Source organism: Pteropus medius, unplaced genomic scaffold (assembly GCF_902729225.1).
Source record: "Pteropus medius unplaced genomic scaffold, Ma_sr-lr_union100, whole genome shotgun sequence".
NCBI classification, from domain to species: Eukaryota; Metazoa; Chordata; class Mammalia; order Chiroptera; family Pteropodidae; genus Pteropus; species Pteropus medius.
In genome coordinates, this window is record NW_024349803.1 from 19431377 (window position 1) to 19447401 (window position 16025).

Sequence of the window (16025 nt, forward strand, 5' to 3'; positions counted from 1 at the left end):
AAGATAATCAGAGAGACAGACAGACAGAGACACACACTGTGGCTTCCATTCTGGGTGCTCTTTCATGTTCTTGCTCTCTCACTGAAAGGGCAGAAACCCTTTCAAGAGAAGCACTAGAGAAAGGCTCATGTGGCCAGAAGCCAAAGCCTCCCGCAAACAGCCAAGGGAACAAGCTACAGGTGTGCCCTCTGCCCTGGGGATCTGGAGAAGACTGTGGCCTCGTGACAGACCCTGAGCCTGAACCGCCAGCTGAGCTGCTCAACCCCCAGAAACCATGTGAGATACTGTTTTCTGTTTTCAGTCACTAAGCTTTGGGGTAATGTTTTACACAGCAGTAACTAATACAGATGTGCTACTGACACCCAGCGGCTAGGGCTAGGGGCTGTCTGTCCACACTGTTCCTGCTCCAAATGCTGGCCAAGAAAGGCAGGCCACCACCAAAGGGTTTGGGCACAGCAACTTTGGGTGGCAGATAGACTCAGGAGAACGATTTCCCAACATTTTCAGTTGTTCTGTTTTATGCAGAGACTATCCTGGAAAATGTTTCGTGTACTCTGATTAGAATTTAACATAAAAAATAGATGCAAGTAAGAAAAACACAGTAGAGTTATATAATTTGAGATAAATAATTATTAAAAATCCATAGCATGAGGGAAACTCTGAAGGGCCAAGAGAAGTGGAGCCGCTCCACACCGCCCCTGGCTACCTGGGGATCAGAGAGAGGCTGAGCACTGAGAAACAGCTTAGCACATCCCAGCAGACCCTACCACTAAGGCGCTCTGGGATGAACTTAAGAGTCTGCCATTTAGACACCAGTATCTCGTGTACAGATAAAATGTCAAAATCATCAAAGAGATATAGACCTAACGGAATCCTCAAACTCAACTCACTGCTCACTCAGAAAGTTACCAATTCCTTTTCTAGTCAACTCATTAAAAAAGATTTTCTCTAAAATGCTTAATCTTTTTCCAAAAATTCCCTTGAGATACCAAATGTTCCATGTTTATTACTTTTTGTTGCTTCCTTTCTCATTTCTGGCCTTGTTCAAAATTCTCTTGGTCCAGTTTGGGCCACATCTTAATATGAAACGTCTGCCTCAGATAATATGTGGGCTCAACGTGGGCCATTCCCCCTCACCTGCCCTCCACATGGAGCAGAAGGGAGAGACTGGGGGCCACGTCGGGTCCTGGGAGGGCTTGGCTGAAAGGCATCACAGAAATACGCTTCTCAGTCAAGACGAGAGGCTCTCTTGCTTTCTGATATTATATTAAAGACAGGAAATCCAGAAAATTCTTGAATCAGATAATGGATCTAGATGGAGTCCACTTTATTGGTAACAAGTAGGTAATAAATCTAAGAGTGGAGACTCTGATGTCATCATGTACCTAGAAAGTTGAGGTATAAGAAGTTGGCATTTAGATTAGTTTCAGAACGTGAAGAGAGTTCCTTTCATTTATCATCACTGCCTGATAATCCTTTCGAAAGGGCAAACCAAACAAAAAGGGACAGAAGACTGCCCCAGAGACCAGCAGAGTAAGCTACCGCTTATTTTATCTAACTTGTATTTTAAGAAAGGTGGTCAGAATCCAACTGTCAAAAAGCCACTTTACAACTCCCCTTACTTACAGCCTCTTTTTCTCTGTCCATGATCGTTTCCAGCTCCTCAAAATGCCGAAGTTTGATCTCCAGTTTCTTCATCTGTGTCTCAACTAGGAGAGCTACCAGAGACTTGATCTTTCTCTCTTCCACGGCAGCCAGGTGCTAAACACAAAAGATCAAATTATGTAGTCAAATATTTGCTTTAAAAAGAGTAACAAAATGCTGATGTGCTATTTATCAAGTGGGAATTGTATTATTAAGAATGGTGCCCTAGATGTCTCCTTTGTATGTTACTACCAAATATCTACTTCAATCTAAAAGACCAACTGTCCCTAGATTTCTGGTCCTTAGAGGTATAAATCAGCCCTTTCAAAGGACTACAGTAAACCCCTCCTGTGATAAATCCCTCCCTTCAAAGAGCCCATTGAGGAGGAAAGGCTGAACCAGAGCCCCCGATGGGCAAAGAGGGGACACAGGTGGCCTGGCGGGGGGCACTTCCCCACTTACCACCTACCCTCACCCTACCCTCGGTCCCTCCCCTCCCTGTCCTTCCTTCCTCATGAACTACCCAGGGACAGGAAGCAGTGGTCTCCCTCGGCACCCACCACTCAGGCGGAAAGCCTCTGCTTTCTCTCTGCTGAGTGGAACTGTGCACGGAGAGGAGGGGTGAACAATATTACACCCCTAGTTCAGGGAGAGGGTCCAGAGCAAGAAAATCAAATCTAGTACAAGACAGGCAGTGGCTCTGGAAGGATGTGCCGCTCGCCTGCCACGGAACTCATGATGAGTCCTCCCCATGCTTCCTGTGAACTCTGCCGCATGCAGAGGAAGACAGCACATCACCCAGAGAAGACAGGGATCTCATATTTGGCCAAGACTCTGACTACCTGGCAAGGGATCAAGCCCACCTTCTCCAGACGCCATCCAAGAGCTTATACCAACTAACTCCCAGCACCGCTTCACACTCACTTTTATCATATCTGCTAAATTTACGTGCTTATCTTGCTTCTACACCAGGTTTTCAGAAGGAACATGGAGCGGCCGTCTTACAATTTGTATTTCTTACAGAATCTAGAAGGAGCTACATACAGGAGGATTTTAATATAGCTTTTGGGAGCTAAATTGATAGACAACGTTTTAAAAAGTGTTATTTTTCATTCTTTTATAGTTGAAAAAGAGAAATGTAGTCTTATACAATGGGCCCATCAAAGAGTAGATTCAGAAGTGCAAATAATCTGCAGCTATTAATGATGTTTGCCTCCCTAAACTACTTGGAGCTACACCAATTACACCAAAAGTTCAAATAAAAATTACATGATTCTAAGCCTGCTATCGGTGTATAGTGTTTATGCAGTTTATATTTCTGAGTAAGAAATTTATGCACACGATATAAAATGGAAGTTGACAAGGCGGTATCAAACGAGAAGTCAGGTCTTCCTTTCGCTTGTATTGCCTCGCGGCCACTTTACCTCCCCTTTGGAGGAGACTCATGTTATCAGTTTCTAGATCTATTTTCATGAGAACGGAACTCTGTGGGCTTTGGCAGAAAATGTTATATTTTTTTAAGAATTACGCAGGAAGTTGGGGGATACCCCCAACTACAATTCATAAGATTTCAAATAGAAAGGACCACCAAGTAACAAGAAAACAAACATTAAAAAAAAGACCCACAGCAAGGAACAACTTTGGAAATTTAATAACATTAGAGAGTGAAAATTCCAGAAGTTTCCAGAAAGGCAAACAAAGAAAAAAAAATAGGTTTATACACAAAAGTTCAAATTGTATCGAACTTCTCAAAAGCAATACTAGGTTTTTGAAGACAATGGTAAATGCTTTCCAAATTCTGAAGGATGATGAATTTCAATCTAGAATTTCAAGAACAGCTACTTGTATGAATTGAGTACAAAATAAAGACATTTTTGAAATCAAGGACTCAATAAGTTCACTTCCTACACATGCTATTGAAGGATATGCCACAGTTAACAGTGTAAAACCAGAGAAAGACAGGGACACGATATCCAGGAATCACAGACTCAACCTAAAAAAGCAGCCCTAAGCTCACGGGAGGTCATCAACAGGACAAACGTAAGTGGGGATGAATGAAACAAGACCGGCAAGATGTCGATAACCGACCTGGGTGGTGCGTACACAGAGTCAATACACTGCTTTGTCTAATTTGTACATATTCCAAAAGTTTCATAATAAAGTTTAAAAGGGGGTTGTGGGTGAGTTGACAAATGGGGCTAAGACAACCGGACATCCAAAGGCAATATGATGAAATTGGACACAATCTTACATTATACACAAAAATTAATTCAGTAGATCATAGATCTAAATCTTAAGAAGAAAAAAGAGGAGTAAATCTATATGATTTTGGGTTAAAAGATTTCTTAAATATGAAACCAAAAGCACAAATGATAAAAGAGAAGATTGATAGGTTGGACTTCATAGAAAAGAACAGAAATTCCTGCACTCATTTTTGAGGAGATAGAGCCTGTTTCAAAATCTCAATCAAAAGTTCAGAAAGTCACACCCAAGGAACAAGGGTGATCCAAAGAGAGAATGACCAAACTGCCATTTAGGTTCCACTCGGTCCTCCCACCTTCTCAAGTCTCTTAACGTGACAGAGGAAGGCTGAACCTTATATACAGATACACCATCACTGGGAGCATCGAATCCTTTATACATGCCTGGCATTCAACCAAAAAAAGCAGGTCCACAGATGGCACAGACACTGGACTTAGCAGACAAGAATTCTGAAATAAGTTAAGGTCACTGTGTTTGAAAAGATGTAAAAAAATAAGGATAAAAAGAGAATGTCAACGGGTTTCGAATACATACATAAGAATAAATACGTAAGAACAAACATGCACCTGATTAACTATATGACTAAAAAATAAATAATAACTCAATAAATAGGTTTAAAAGCAGACTTGACTAGCAAACTGAAAGACAGGTCGACAAAAAAATATTCAAACTGTAGCAGAATGAAAAGAATAAAAAAGAAAACCAGAACCAAGCATAAGAGACTTGGGACACTGGCAAAAAGTTGAACAGTTATGTAAATGGAATCATAGGAGAGGATAGAAAATGAGGTAGAAGCAACATTTAAAGATAATGGGTGAGAATGCCTCGAAACAGATGAAACAAATCAACTGAAGATTCAAGAAGCTTAACAAACCCCAAGGAGAGAAAATTGAACAACAAAAATCATATCAAGGTACAACACAGAGTACTGAAAACAAAAAAGACAATCCTAAAAGTATCCAGAAAAAAGAAAAAAAGCACTTTACCTTCAATTACTTCCAATGACACAACAATAAGGACTGTAGCTAGCTTATTAATAGTTACAATGGAAAACAGCATGGAATCTTTTTAAATGTTAAAAAATCTGTATCTGCCAACCTTGAATTCTATACCCACTGAAAATAAACTTCAAATATGAAGGTGATACCAAGACCTTTGAAGTAAAACAAAAGAAAAGGCATTGCTAGCAGGCCTGCACAGTAAGAAATTCTAAAGGGAGTTCTTTGAACAGGAGGAAAATATCTATTCCATTAGAGAAAACACTGAAATTGAGAAAGAAACTGAGAAGCAGTCAACCAGGAAAGGTGAATTATGTTCCATCGCATTAGAGAAGTGGTAAAAATAATTTGGATTTAATTGTAATAACTCAAGAATGCAACATGCATTCATTAGAAAAAACACTAAAAGAAAAACAAACATGTAATTAACCTGATCACAGAGGAGAAAACAAAATAAAAAATATTGGGTTAATTAAAAACGTTACATTGGCGGACACCGGTGAATAATACACAGGACTGCTCTGTAATATTTTTGCAACTTCCATGAATCTACAGTTATTTCCAAATATAAAGTGGGAAGGAAAAAAGCTTGTCAAAGGCTATATAACTACCACGTGGCAGAAAAGGGATTAACATCATGGCTTGAAGACCTTTAGAGTCTTTTAGGTGATATAAAGGTGTGAGGTAGAAGAGATACTGAATTAGTGTTTAGGCAAATGTTATTTTACTACCTCATATATTCAGTTTGCTGAGAATTTAAATTGGACCCCCTTAGCCCTTAATTAGATGCTTTAATGTTCTTTGATAGTTTTATATGTACTTACCTTGTCTCCTTCTACACTGAGTTTTCTGCCACTCCAGCCCCAGTGAGTACAAATTCTCTCTTGTTAAGCTGCACTGCCCGAAGGTTAATAGAAAGGTTAACAGAGAGGAGAGGGGAGGCCACGGTGTTTACTGCCGCGACACCATGGCCTAGAAGTTACCTTGCGTCTCTGTGACCATTTCCTCATCTGTGAAAATGGAAAACTGCACCCCCATCAAGATGGTTGTGAGGATAGACACACACGACAGCAGGTACCTGATACCGTGAGCCGTGACCCTGCCCTGGAACCCATGTGGTGGCAGACCCTCCTCCACCTGCACTGGACCACTCCCAACGCATCTTTAGGACTTGGCATTAGGCATCACTTCCTTGGCGGAGCTTCCCTGCGTCACGGCTCCACAGCCTCCGTGACGGTACCTGCCACACTGTATTGTATCTATCCGCCCGACTTTCACTCCCAAGGGCAAAGGCCCAGAAAAGCCCCATACTTACATATGCCTGGCAATTTTAGAGAAGAAGGAAATCAGGAAAGGAGATTTGGAGTAGAGAGGACAGGGAGACAGGCAGCCTTGATCACAAGCCTAGAATTTATCTGGGTCTGAGGTTAAGAAAAATCACTAGAAATCTCTAGAAGTAAACCTGGGCACCATGGAGTTAATCGGAACGAGAATGTTACCAGCAAACCACTGCCTTCAAACTAAAGAAATAAATTCTAGTAAAAAACTCAGGGTAAGGGAAAAATTTAAAAAAGCAAATCAAAACTTAAATCTCTAGGTTTTTCGACAGTTTAGTATTAAAGATTTACAGGATTATTCAGTCTGATCTCTAGTTAAACTTTCTTTAGGTATCAAAATGACCCCATTTCAATGGTGAGAACTATTCACGGGTACAGTTAATAACATCTGGGTTTTGGATGGAAACAGAAGAACTAACACTGCACATTAAGTTTGGCTTTTTCACAGAAGCCTTAATAACGACCCTTTGATTACTGAAACCAAGTGACTGCAGCCTCTCCTCTTTGTCCACCTTATTTATAAGGGGACAAATGAAACAGCAAGTTTCTGTGAAAGAAGCAGTTTGTTTGCACTGTCTTTCTAAATTCTGACTGAATCCTAATAAATTTGTTAACCATGTCTCAATGTCCTATACTTCTAGGTGTACAGGAAGAACCTTTTTTTTTCATTTAACTTCAAGACTATTCATATTTTTACTGGTAAGAGATTCTTTCTCATCTGGGAGAAGGAAAGAAGGAAACTTCTTTCACAGAACCGTATACTTCCTGCTACTAAGACTCAGAAATTTTGCTAATTTATGGATGTGGTGAATACCTGTACCTAATCAATCCAGGAAAAGTCGAAGAGGCTTAGAAACAGATTCTGAAGGAAATGACAAAGCTGTCACAGGACCCTGATCAGATAATGTTACCAAGCACTGGGCAAAGTTGTTCATGGGTCCAAATACTAATCAGGTCTGCTTTAAGGGGGAAAAAAAAAAATCTCAGAAGATGGTAAAAGTGAAGCTTAATTGTTCTCATACATTAACGGGACTGGGGGGAAATACTAGGTTTATTAAGCACTTACGTCATTCTAGACACCATGGTACATTTCCATGCTAGGCATTTTTATGCTACTTCTTTTACTTCTAATAATAACCTACCAAGAAACGCATTATCTCTATTTTAGGGAGAATAAAAGTGAAGCTTAGAGAAGTTAAACATCTTGCCAAGAGTCGCATTTAAGTGAGCTGGGAACTGAACTCAGTTCTGAAGAGTGCCTAGAAACGAAGCTGAGCCGTAAAAAAGGTGACACACTGAGGCTCAGGGAGGAGTTAAGGGCATTGTATAAAACAGTACTGTACAAATGTTCCTTCTTTTTTCTGTTATTTTTTGGTTCTTAGAAATTAGAAACTTAAATCACAATTAGTGTATCAGAGGTGCTAAAAAAAAATTATTATTATTTTTTGAGCTAGCCGTTGGGTTTTTAATAGTAAAATGTTTGAAAATGTTTTTTTTTTTAGTATGGAGAATTATGTCGGATTATGTTTCTGGGTTGACTAGGATCACCAGACTCCAAGTATGCACATCTGGGTTTTGGTTTTGGTTCTGCCAATAACCAGTCATATAACTTTCAGCCTGTCATTAACTTCTGTGGGTCTGTTTCTACATCTATGAGATGAAAGAGTTCAATAACTCTAAAATCACTCTGTGATACTACACACGAAATGTCTATTGTTGTTAGGGCTTAAAGTATCTATTCAGGCAGTAACCCATTTATAAATACATCTTGTGTGAAAATCAAATATGCAAAAGAATAAATTTATGTGTTGTAAGTGTGTGTATGCTTGAGAAGGCAGGAGTTTCATTCCAAGAAATTTTAAAACAGTATGTAATTCCTAATTAGATCTCACCTAGTAAACTCACTGGTTACTCACTGGTTACATTTCCAGCATTTTATATATATAGACTCTAACTTTCTTTTCTCTACAACTAAATGTATAGTCTAATGGCTCAACTCAAATGATCGTGAGGTTCAAGGTTAACAGGTTCCTAAGAGGCAGGGACCATCCATATCTATTTTAGGCATCAGATAAATCTAGCATTGTAGTAGTGTCTGGCACATAATGAACATTCATATACTGGTTTAACGAATAATCAAAATATGGCACTTTCCAACTTACAGAAATGCTTTTTTATACTTTGACTCTTATAATAATCTTGTCCAAAAGGCAGTACTTCTGATTCAAACAACATGATACAAGTTTAGAAGTTATTTTAGTTGCCTAAGGTTAAGAGACTAATGAACGGCAGAGCTGGAACTACAATTTAAATTCCAAAGCCACAGGCCTTTCACTATCTCCCAGTGCCTATAAAGAATAACTGATATATTGGCGGATACTTTCCTGGAGAATTATTATAAGGGATTGTGGAAACTTAAAGATGGAAGCAAACACAATGGCCATCCTTGCATTGAGAGGCAGGGTCTCTTGAATCGGGGCAAGCTCTCTAACTGCCTTGCCCAATACAAAGTAGTGCCATTTTCCAGGGACCTTCCTGTCCCGTCCCTCGGAATGTTCTTTCGGGGAGTCTCAAGCTGCCATGTAAGAATTATGATCACCCTGCTGGAAAGGCCACAGGGAGAGACCCTGAGACTACATGGAGAAAGAGAACACAGCTACTCTGCCAAAGACTAGGACTTGAAGGAAGTTGTCTCAGACCCTCTAGATGGACCTACTGTGAGGTAAAAAACACTAAATGACTCAACTGATGCATATGGAGCAGAATCGCCCAGCTGTTTGGTGCTCAAATTTCACAAAGTCATGAAATATTTTTTTAAACCACTAAGTTTTGCTCCTGGAAAATAATTTGGTATCCAGAACTTAAGTGTTGGTTCAACGAAAAGTTAAATGTGAACTTGGGGTCATGCAGTGGATGCAAGCTCAAAGGACCTCAAGAAAACCAGTGGTGAGAGCTTAAGGACAGAGAGGGGAAATACTATTGGAAGTTGGAGAGAAGTTAAGATCTTTATGATATACTTTATGATATGATATACTAGCACAAAGTTTGGAAACACTGTCACCTCTGTGTGTGAGCTTGTGGATCTGGCTGGAGTGACTACCAGGCAAAATGTAGACGTTCTTTTATTTTAAACAACCAGAAGAGAAAGACACCTTTCAGTTAAGAAGAAAACGATTCAGTTTTCAGTTAGAAATCGCCTAGACCAGGGGTCCCCAACCCCTGGGCTGCAGATTGGTACCGGTCCATGTTAGGAACAGGGTCGCACAGCAGGAGGTGAGCAGTGGGCGAGCCAGCGAAGCTTCATCTGTATTCGCAGCCGCTCCCCAGCACCGGCATCACCGCCTCAGCTCCACGTCAGATCATCAGGCATTAGATGCTCAAAGGAACATGGGTCCCTGGTACCAAAAAGGTTGGGGACCGCTGGCCTAGACAATTTAGAGGATACAGAGTGGGGTTTGAAAATAAAACTGTTTCTTATCTCTGGTTACTCCCAGTAAGAGTTTGAAACTAAGAAATGGCTTCAGGACAAAGATCGAATCCAGAGCATCACCATTAAAGCATGACCAGAGTAACAAGCTCCAGGTGTGGCCGAGAGACCTTCCACAGGGGAGCACAGCAGGGTTCTTAAGAATCGAAGGGTATGCCTCTTAGACCCACTCTACGAGACGGGGAGCCTCGAAATATCTTCAGAGCTTATTTCCTGTATTTTTTTTTGGTTGATCTTCTTAGACCTATAAGTTAAAGTTTACCATTAATTTGGAAAGTTCTGATTAGCTACTATTCTTTTCCTGCCTCTTTTACCATCCTTTCCTTCTGGAACTCTTATTGCTGGTCGAGAAAGCCACTCGGCAGCAAAACTGGGCTAACTTTTTAATAGAAAAGGTAGAAGGCGCACAAAGGAGAATCAAAAGCCCAGACAGCCCAGTCAGAAGCTTTGACCAAGAGAGTTGGGTAGAAGTTACACAGCGCAGCGCCAGGTAGGGGGCCAACCTGTAAGACAGTGGCAAGTTCTCCTTCTTGTCACTCAGGACACTTTTCTCATTGTTACAAGCTGCCACGTAAGGAGTCCAACTACTCTCATAGTGCCCTAATACGAAGAAGCCCGAGATAACTTCTTAGGGAGTCTGTGCGGAGACAGAGGCCCTCAGGTGGTCTAGGCATCAGGCCTGTGAGTGAAGTCATCTCAGGCCTCCAAGGCAGGTCAGCCATGAAGCGAACACTGAGTGAACACAGCCAATGCCATGTGGGGCAGAATTTTTCCAGCTGAGTCTGCCTGAGTTTCTCACTTGTAAAAATCATGATATAATAAAACGATAACAGTTTTAAGCCACTAGGTTTTGTGGTAGTTACACAGCAATGGCTAATGGAGTGGGAGCCCCGCTGACGCTCAGGCTGTGGATGCCTGCAATGTCTGGCAACAGTGCCAGGCGGAGCCTTTCAAAAGAAGGGCTGGACAGAGCCCCAAGCCTCCACACACCGGCTCTATAAAACCTAAGAATGATGAGGTCTCAGTGTGCCCCGGATGTATGAAATGTAGAACCTAAAAAACATATAATCACTGGTAAGAAAGAAGAAGTCACAATAGAGTCAAGGTAAGTTTTACATTAACAAAGCATAGATTCTAGCTGGTCTAACAGAATTAGTCTCTATTTCATCATTTAAGGTGGAAGTAAACAGGGCTGACTGTAGGCAAACCAGTCAGATAGTCAATATTGCCTTCTGTTGTCTCTCCCCAGTAGCATCAAGTAAAAGACGTGGTATCAATAATCAATGCAAATAGTGTCATCAATTTTAATCAACACTTATCTAGTTAAGCCTTATGACTAAAATGTACAATGAAAACTTTCCTATCTCGAGAAAGAATTTCAGGCGTAAGGGAGGAGAGGTAAAAGGTATTTCGGAGGGGTAAGAAAGAATCTTCCTTTTCCTCCAAAACTAACCCCTAGTTACCGTGCAGACAAACCATTAGCCATTTAGGGTATGCGGGCATGACACAGTGGTAGACTAATGTGAAGGAAACGTCCGTGGTCTTAAGCATATGTGATCCTGGAAGAATTTAATCCTACTGCTGCTGAAATTGAGAGAATGTTCTAGTTTCTGGAATTTCTAGTTTATTTCAGCAATAGTTCTGGACTCTTCCTTCCAGCTAAATCTAAACACCCAGATGGAAAGGATCCAGGGCACCCACACACCACTCTTCAGGTGGGTCAATTCACAGCTTGTCAGCAGGTGCAATGGAAAAACAGGCACGCTACCGACGAGTGCCTCGCTGGCAAGGACGGGAAATGTCGGGGAGCAGGCCCACCCTCTCTGTTTGGGGCTCGATCCAGAACCTCTGATTACCGCTCCGTGTCAGAGTGACAAACAATTAAATGTATCAAGAAAACTCATAATAACAAAGCTGTTTATAGACACAGAAGAACAAAAAGGGAATAAGAGAAAACTTGGATTGGCTAGATAAGTTGTTCTAATTACAGTAATTTAAGTGAATTCCTTACCCCTTAATTACCATGTAGCACAAAAATGATTGTGTGTGCTGTGAAATGTGTAAGATCCAGCTGTAAGTGGCCCTGAACAGTTCATGTGTGCCAAGTCATGTAGCAGGAGCATCTGTGTCACTCTCACCAATCAGTAGAAAACGTAGGTGTTTTGAGAATAAAAATCTAAGTTCCCAGTTATTATAAATAAGAGTGAATGATGATTGAGGGACTAAAAATTCATTGACCTGGAAAGAAAACGTTCTCCGGACACTACTGTATAAAATGTCTACGTGCCAGGGAAACCGATCCATAGAAGCGTCTCTACAATAAAGGACGCAAACGACTGGCTCGGCAGTCAGCAGTGCACAGAGGACGCACTTTTGTCCTGAAGCTGCACATGTGAACAGCTATGAGGTCATCACGTTTTCATCAGCTATGAAAACATCATGAAGCGTCCGTAAAACTTTTTACGGTAATCTGCCATTTTAGTTCCTTCTCCAGCAACCTACACTGAAGCACGCAGAGTGGTACAGAGAGGAGAAATGACAGAAAAGAGAGAACCACGTTCTGTGAGAGGGAAGAGTATCCAGAAAAGCCCAGCTGGACCTGAGAGACGGGGTTCTGTCTGGCAGGACGGCAGGGAACAGTTCAGAATGGACAGGCAAGAAATGACACCTGCGAACTGACGAGGGTCTTGACCATGGACAACTCCTGAATTCCCTGCTAAAGAGTTTGACGTTCTAGCCTGAGAGAGATAGGAAGGTTATCTAATAAAGTATTTGCTCACATTTATCTCTCTAAAGATTCTACTGTATGAGCCCATTTGTATGAAATCAAAAATAGGAGAAACTAATCAACGGTGTCAAACAGGCCAGCGACCACTCTGGACGGCCGGGTGACGTCATACTGCTTGACGCGTGTGCTGCCAGTGGCCTCAGAGGTGGGCCCAGTCTCCAAAAAACTCGGTAGCTACAAGACCTCTGTATCTATTTTGAATGTTAAGTTATACTTCAATAAAAATTTTAAAAAGATAACTTTGGTTGAAGGACAGAAAATGGCAAGGAGACAAGCACCATAAAGGGGGACAGACCTAGGGGAGCAGGGAGGGGCCGGGTGTTGTCGGTGAACTAAAGCGCACGGAGGATTTGATTTGGTGGCTGAAAGGTGACCTGGGCCGCAGGTCTGAAGACTGGTGGATGGGGACCGCGGTGCTGCACCCTGAGGAACACACGGGAGGGCAGCCATCCTGGCTTCAGCTCCTCACAGAAGAGAACGTGCACGCCCAAGACCAGCGTTACGGCCTGGAAACCGCGTGAACAGCAAGAACTCGAGCGGCTCAGAGTCAGAGACCCCAAACGCGGCAGAACACAAAGACTCAAAGAATGCTTCCAACAGAGGAGCAAAACCAAATGAACGTGGAGCACTACCCAAATTGGTGTCTACACCAGTGCTCACCCAGACAAGGGTGCACCTCAAAACTCCTAGGGGTGGGGGCAGAAGGGACGAGTTTACCTAGGATCGTGCTCGAGGACCACAAAGTCAGGATCATCTTTGGAAGAGACTGGCCAGTATGACTACGCAGGACCGTGGCCCATACACGCCCCTCCCCACCGTCCACATCTGCGACTGATGGGTGGACACTCAAAACAATGGTCCTGGGGTTTGGCTGAGTCAGGCAGGAGTCTCTTATACATCATGCTCCACCCAAGAACGCTTGGAGAAGATTGCAGCAGCTCAATGGTCTGGAGTCTTACAGACCTTGAAAGAACGCCTTACCGATGAAGAACAGCTCAAGATAAAACGGTCAGGCACGTTCTGGTAACCACTGCTTGAAACGTGGTCACTTATGATGGAAGGAAACTACTTCTGAGTGTAAAATGGAGAAGCGGTAAAAAGGTTTTTTAAAACCACATATTCATGTCTGGAATGCTTGAAAATGCAAAATTAACAAAAAGCGGGGAAAATCACATTCCCTTTTCTTCTTAAATATGCTGTGAAGCCAAAACTGTGTTATAAATAGAGAAAGCCACCCCCAGAAAAGCTGGCAAATTCAAGAAGAAAAGAGCTATTTTAGGTTCTCTCTCTCTCCTTTCAGTCTGTAAGAGCAGGGTGAAGTATTTATACAAGGAAACAGATTTCTGCCTTAAAAATCACAAATATTTCAATCTGGCAGAAAGTGGAACAACAGTCCAAGACAAGTTCCGCAGGTGAACAGACTTTAAACGGCGCCTTCAACCTCTGCAGTCCCTGCAAGGCGGAGCGATGCGGTCCCTGTGGGGAAGGGAGTTGCCCCTCGGGACCGGAGCCACCTTCTGCCACCCCCCTCCAAAGGGGTTGTTCACGACCCAGAAGTGCCATTCAAGCAAACGGCCAGCTCCCTTTGAGTGCAAGGCTCTTTACACTAAATGCTCCCCATAACGTAAAACCTGCACGCCCATTCGCGGCTTCGGGAAGAGCCACGACAGGGCTGTCGGGGCCAACCTTGGCTTTGGTCGCAGCGGAGGCCAGGGCAGCTGCAGCAGCCGTGGCCACGTTTCCTTCAGAAATTTCATGTTCTACTTTCCTCTTCCCGATATCGCTCTCTCTTTCTTTACAAACATCAGTGAGCTCCTTGTTCTCTTCGGTCTCCTTTTCCTCTGAAAAAAATCAGAAAGCTGTATTGGTAGTGTGCCCAATCTCAATAAACCATCTTCTTTCTTACCTCTGCCACATGACAAACTAGGACTGATGTCACAAAGAGATCTTTGAGATTTCTGCGGAACCATTCCACGTATGTAAGTCTGCCTGAGACGGATTTTCTCAATAGTACGCTTTGTCTTGCCTTCACTTCTCTAAGCTGTGTGTGTAGTTCCCTTGGATATAAAGGGAGATCCAGGGGGACTAAGCCCTAAGATCGACATGTTTGTTCGACCCCCAATGAAGTGCTCTGGGAAACCCCAGGGTCAGGAGGAAATCCGAAGCCCAGGACACAGCGCTGCCGCGAGCCCTGTGAGACAGGCGCGGTGAGGCCCGCCAGCACCTGTCACTGCAAATGCGATGGCAGGTGTGTGTGGCGACTTCTGTAGCACAGAGCAACTTACCTGTCCGTACACCGCGGGAAACAAGGCAACTACTGGCGCCGGCACTGGCACTAACTTACAAAACAAAACTCACACCGTTCCATTAAGAAACGACGCAAAATAAATGAGGAATTATTTCTACACAACTGAACTGCCCACGTCTCTCCAGTGGCCTTTACAGTTTTACGTGATAGAGTCTAAAGAGTCTCCTCAGATTACCTGATTTGGCGTCCTCACTAACTTCACTATCCTGCTCCTTCTCGCTAGTTTTTTCATTGTCTCCATCTTGTGCTTTATCGCTTTCATCCACTTCGTTCTCCCCTTTGTTTTCTGCCTGAAAGGGGTACAAAAGAGGACGGAGAGTGAGCAAAAAAGGCCCTTTTACGAGTGATATGTCATAGAATAACTAAAGGTTCTACGATTTTTGACAAAAAGTAGACTAGATTCAAAAGTGCCTTGTAGAGAAAAGCTAGAAATTAATAAATTCAGAGAAGTACTTTCCACTACTTCAACACCTGAGAGTTCTCAAGATACTACACCTACCCCGAAGGACACAGTCCCTGCCCTCTGTGCTCCTCTGCTGGAAGGCCAGGGTTACAACATTCAAAGGAATTGTCAGGGAATTCATTTCTTACTTACTGGTTAAATAGAGAACTACTTAATAAATAAATGATCGATCTGTTGTCCAAAAGGACCAAGAGCATTTAAAATGCACATTATCAGCCAAGAAGCCAGATGAAATGCTGCTGAGATAAAAAGTTAACGAAGCCCTTTAACACAGCCATTTGCTAATGGTTTGTAGAAAGAGTCACAACAGAGCATCAGTGAGCCCACCCTGGGTACCAAAAACTTCAATTCCTCTGGTCAGCATTTGGTATCATGTGCTGATTTTGAAATCTGTGACCTTGGACGAGTTTGTAGTATAATCTATTGATGAAGAGACTATCACTGATTTGAGAGGAATTCAGATTAATTCATAAATATGAAATACAAAGCATAGTATTTAGAACATTGTAAGAATTGTCATTAATTTTACATCCTCATCATCCTTATCTACATACAATTTTAAAACACCGCATATAATTAAGACCTTAAATCCTGCTTTTATCAATTCACTTTAATAGTGACTGACTGCTCATCATGTACTCCTGATCCTGAAGAGGCTGCATATGAGACAGGGGTCGTGGGGTCACAAACATACTGGGCACTTTGATGCTTTCGGCACCCTGGTGCTAGTGTCTCCCC

General features: G+C 42.3%; 1 protein-coding gene across 1 annotated transcript in view; it reads right to left on the reverse strand.

The window, feature by feature from the left end:
• The window catches only part of SMARCC1 (SWI/SNF related BAF chromatin remodeling complex subunit C1), a 125971-nt gene that overhangs the window by 23832 nt on the left and 86114 nt on the right, over window positions 1-16025 (reverse strand). The window contains exons 23-25 of the mRNA XM_039837617.1: window positions 15000-15114; window positions 14203-14357; window positions 1627-1761 (exon numbers count right to left, since the gene is read on the reverse strand). Coding sequence (XP_039693551.1) covers window positions 1627-1761; window positions 14203-14357; window positions 15000-15114 — 405 coding nt within the window. The remainder of the gene's footprint in view (window positions 1-1626; window positions 1762-14202; window positions 14358-14999; window positions 15115-16025) is intronic.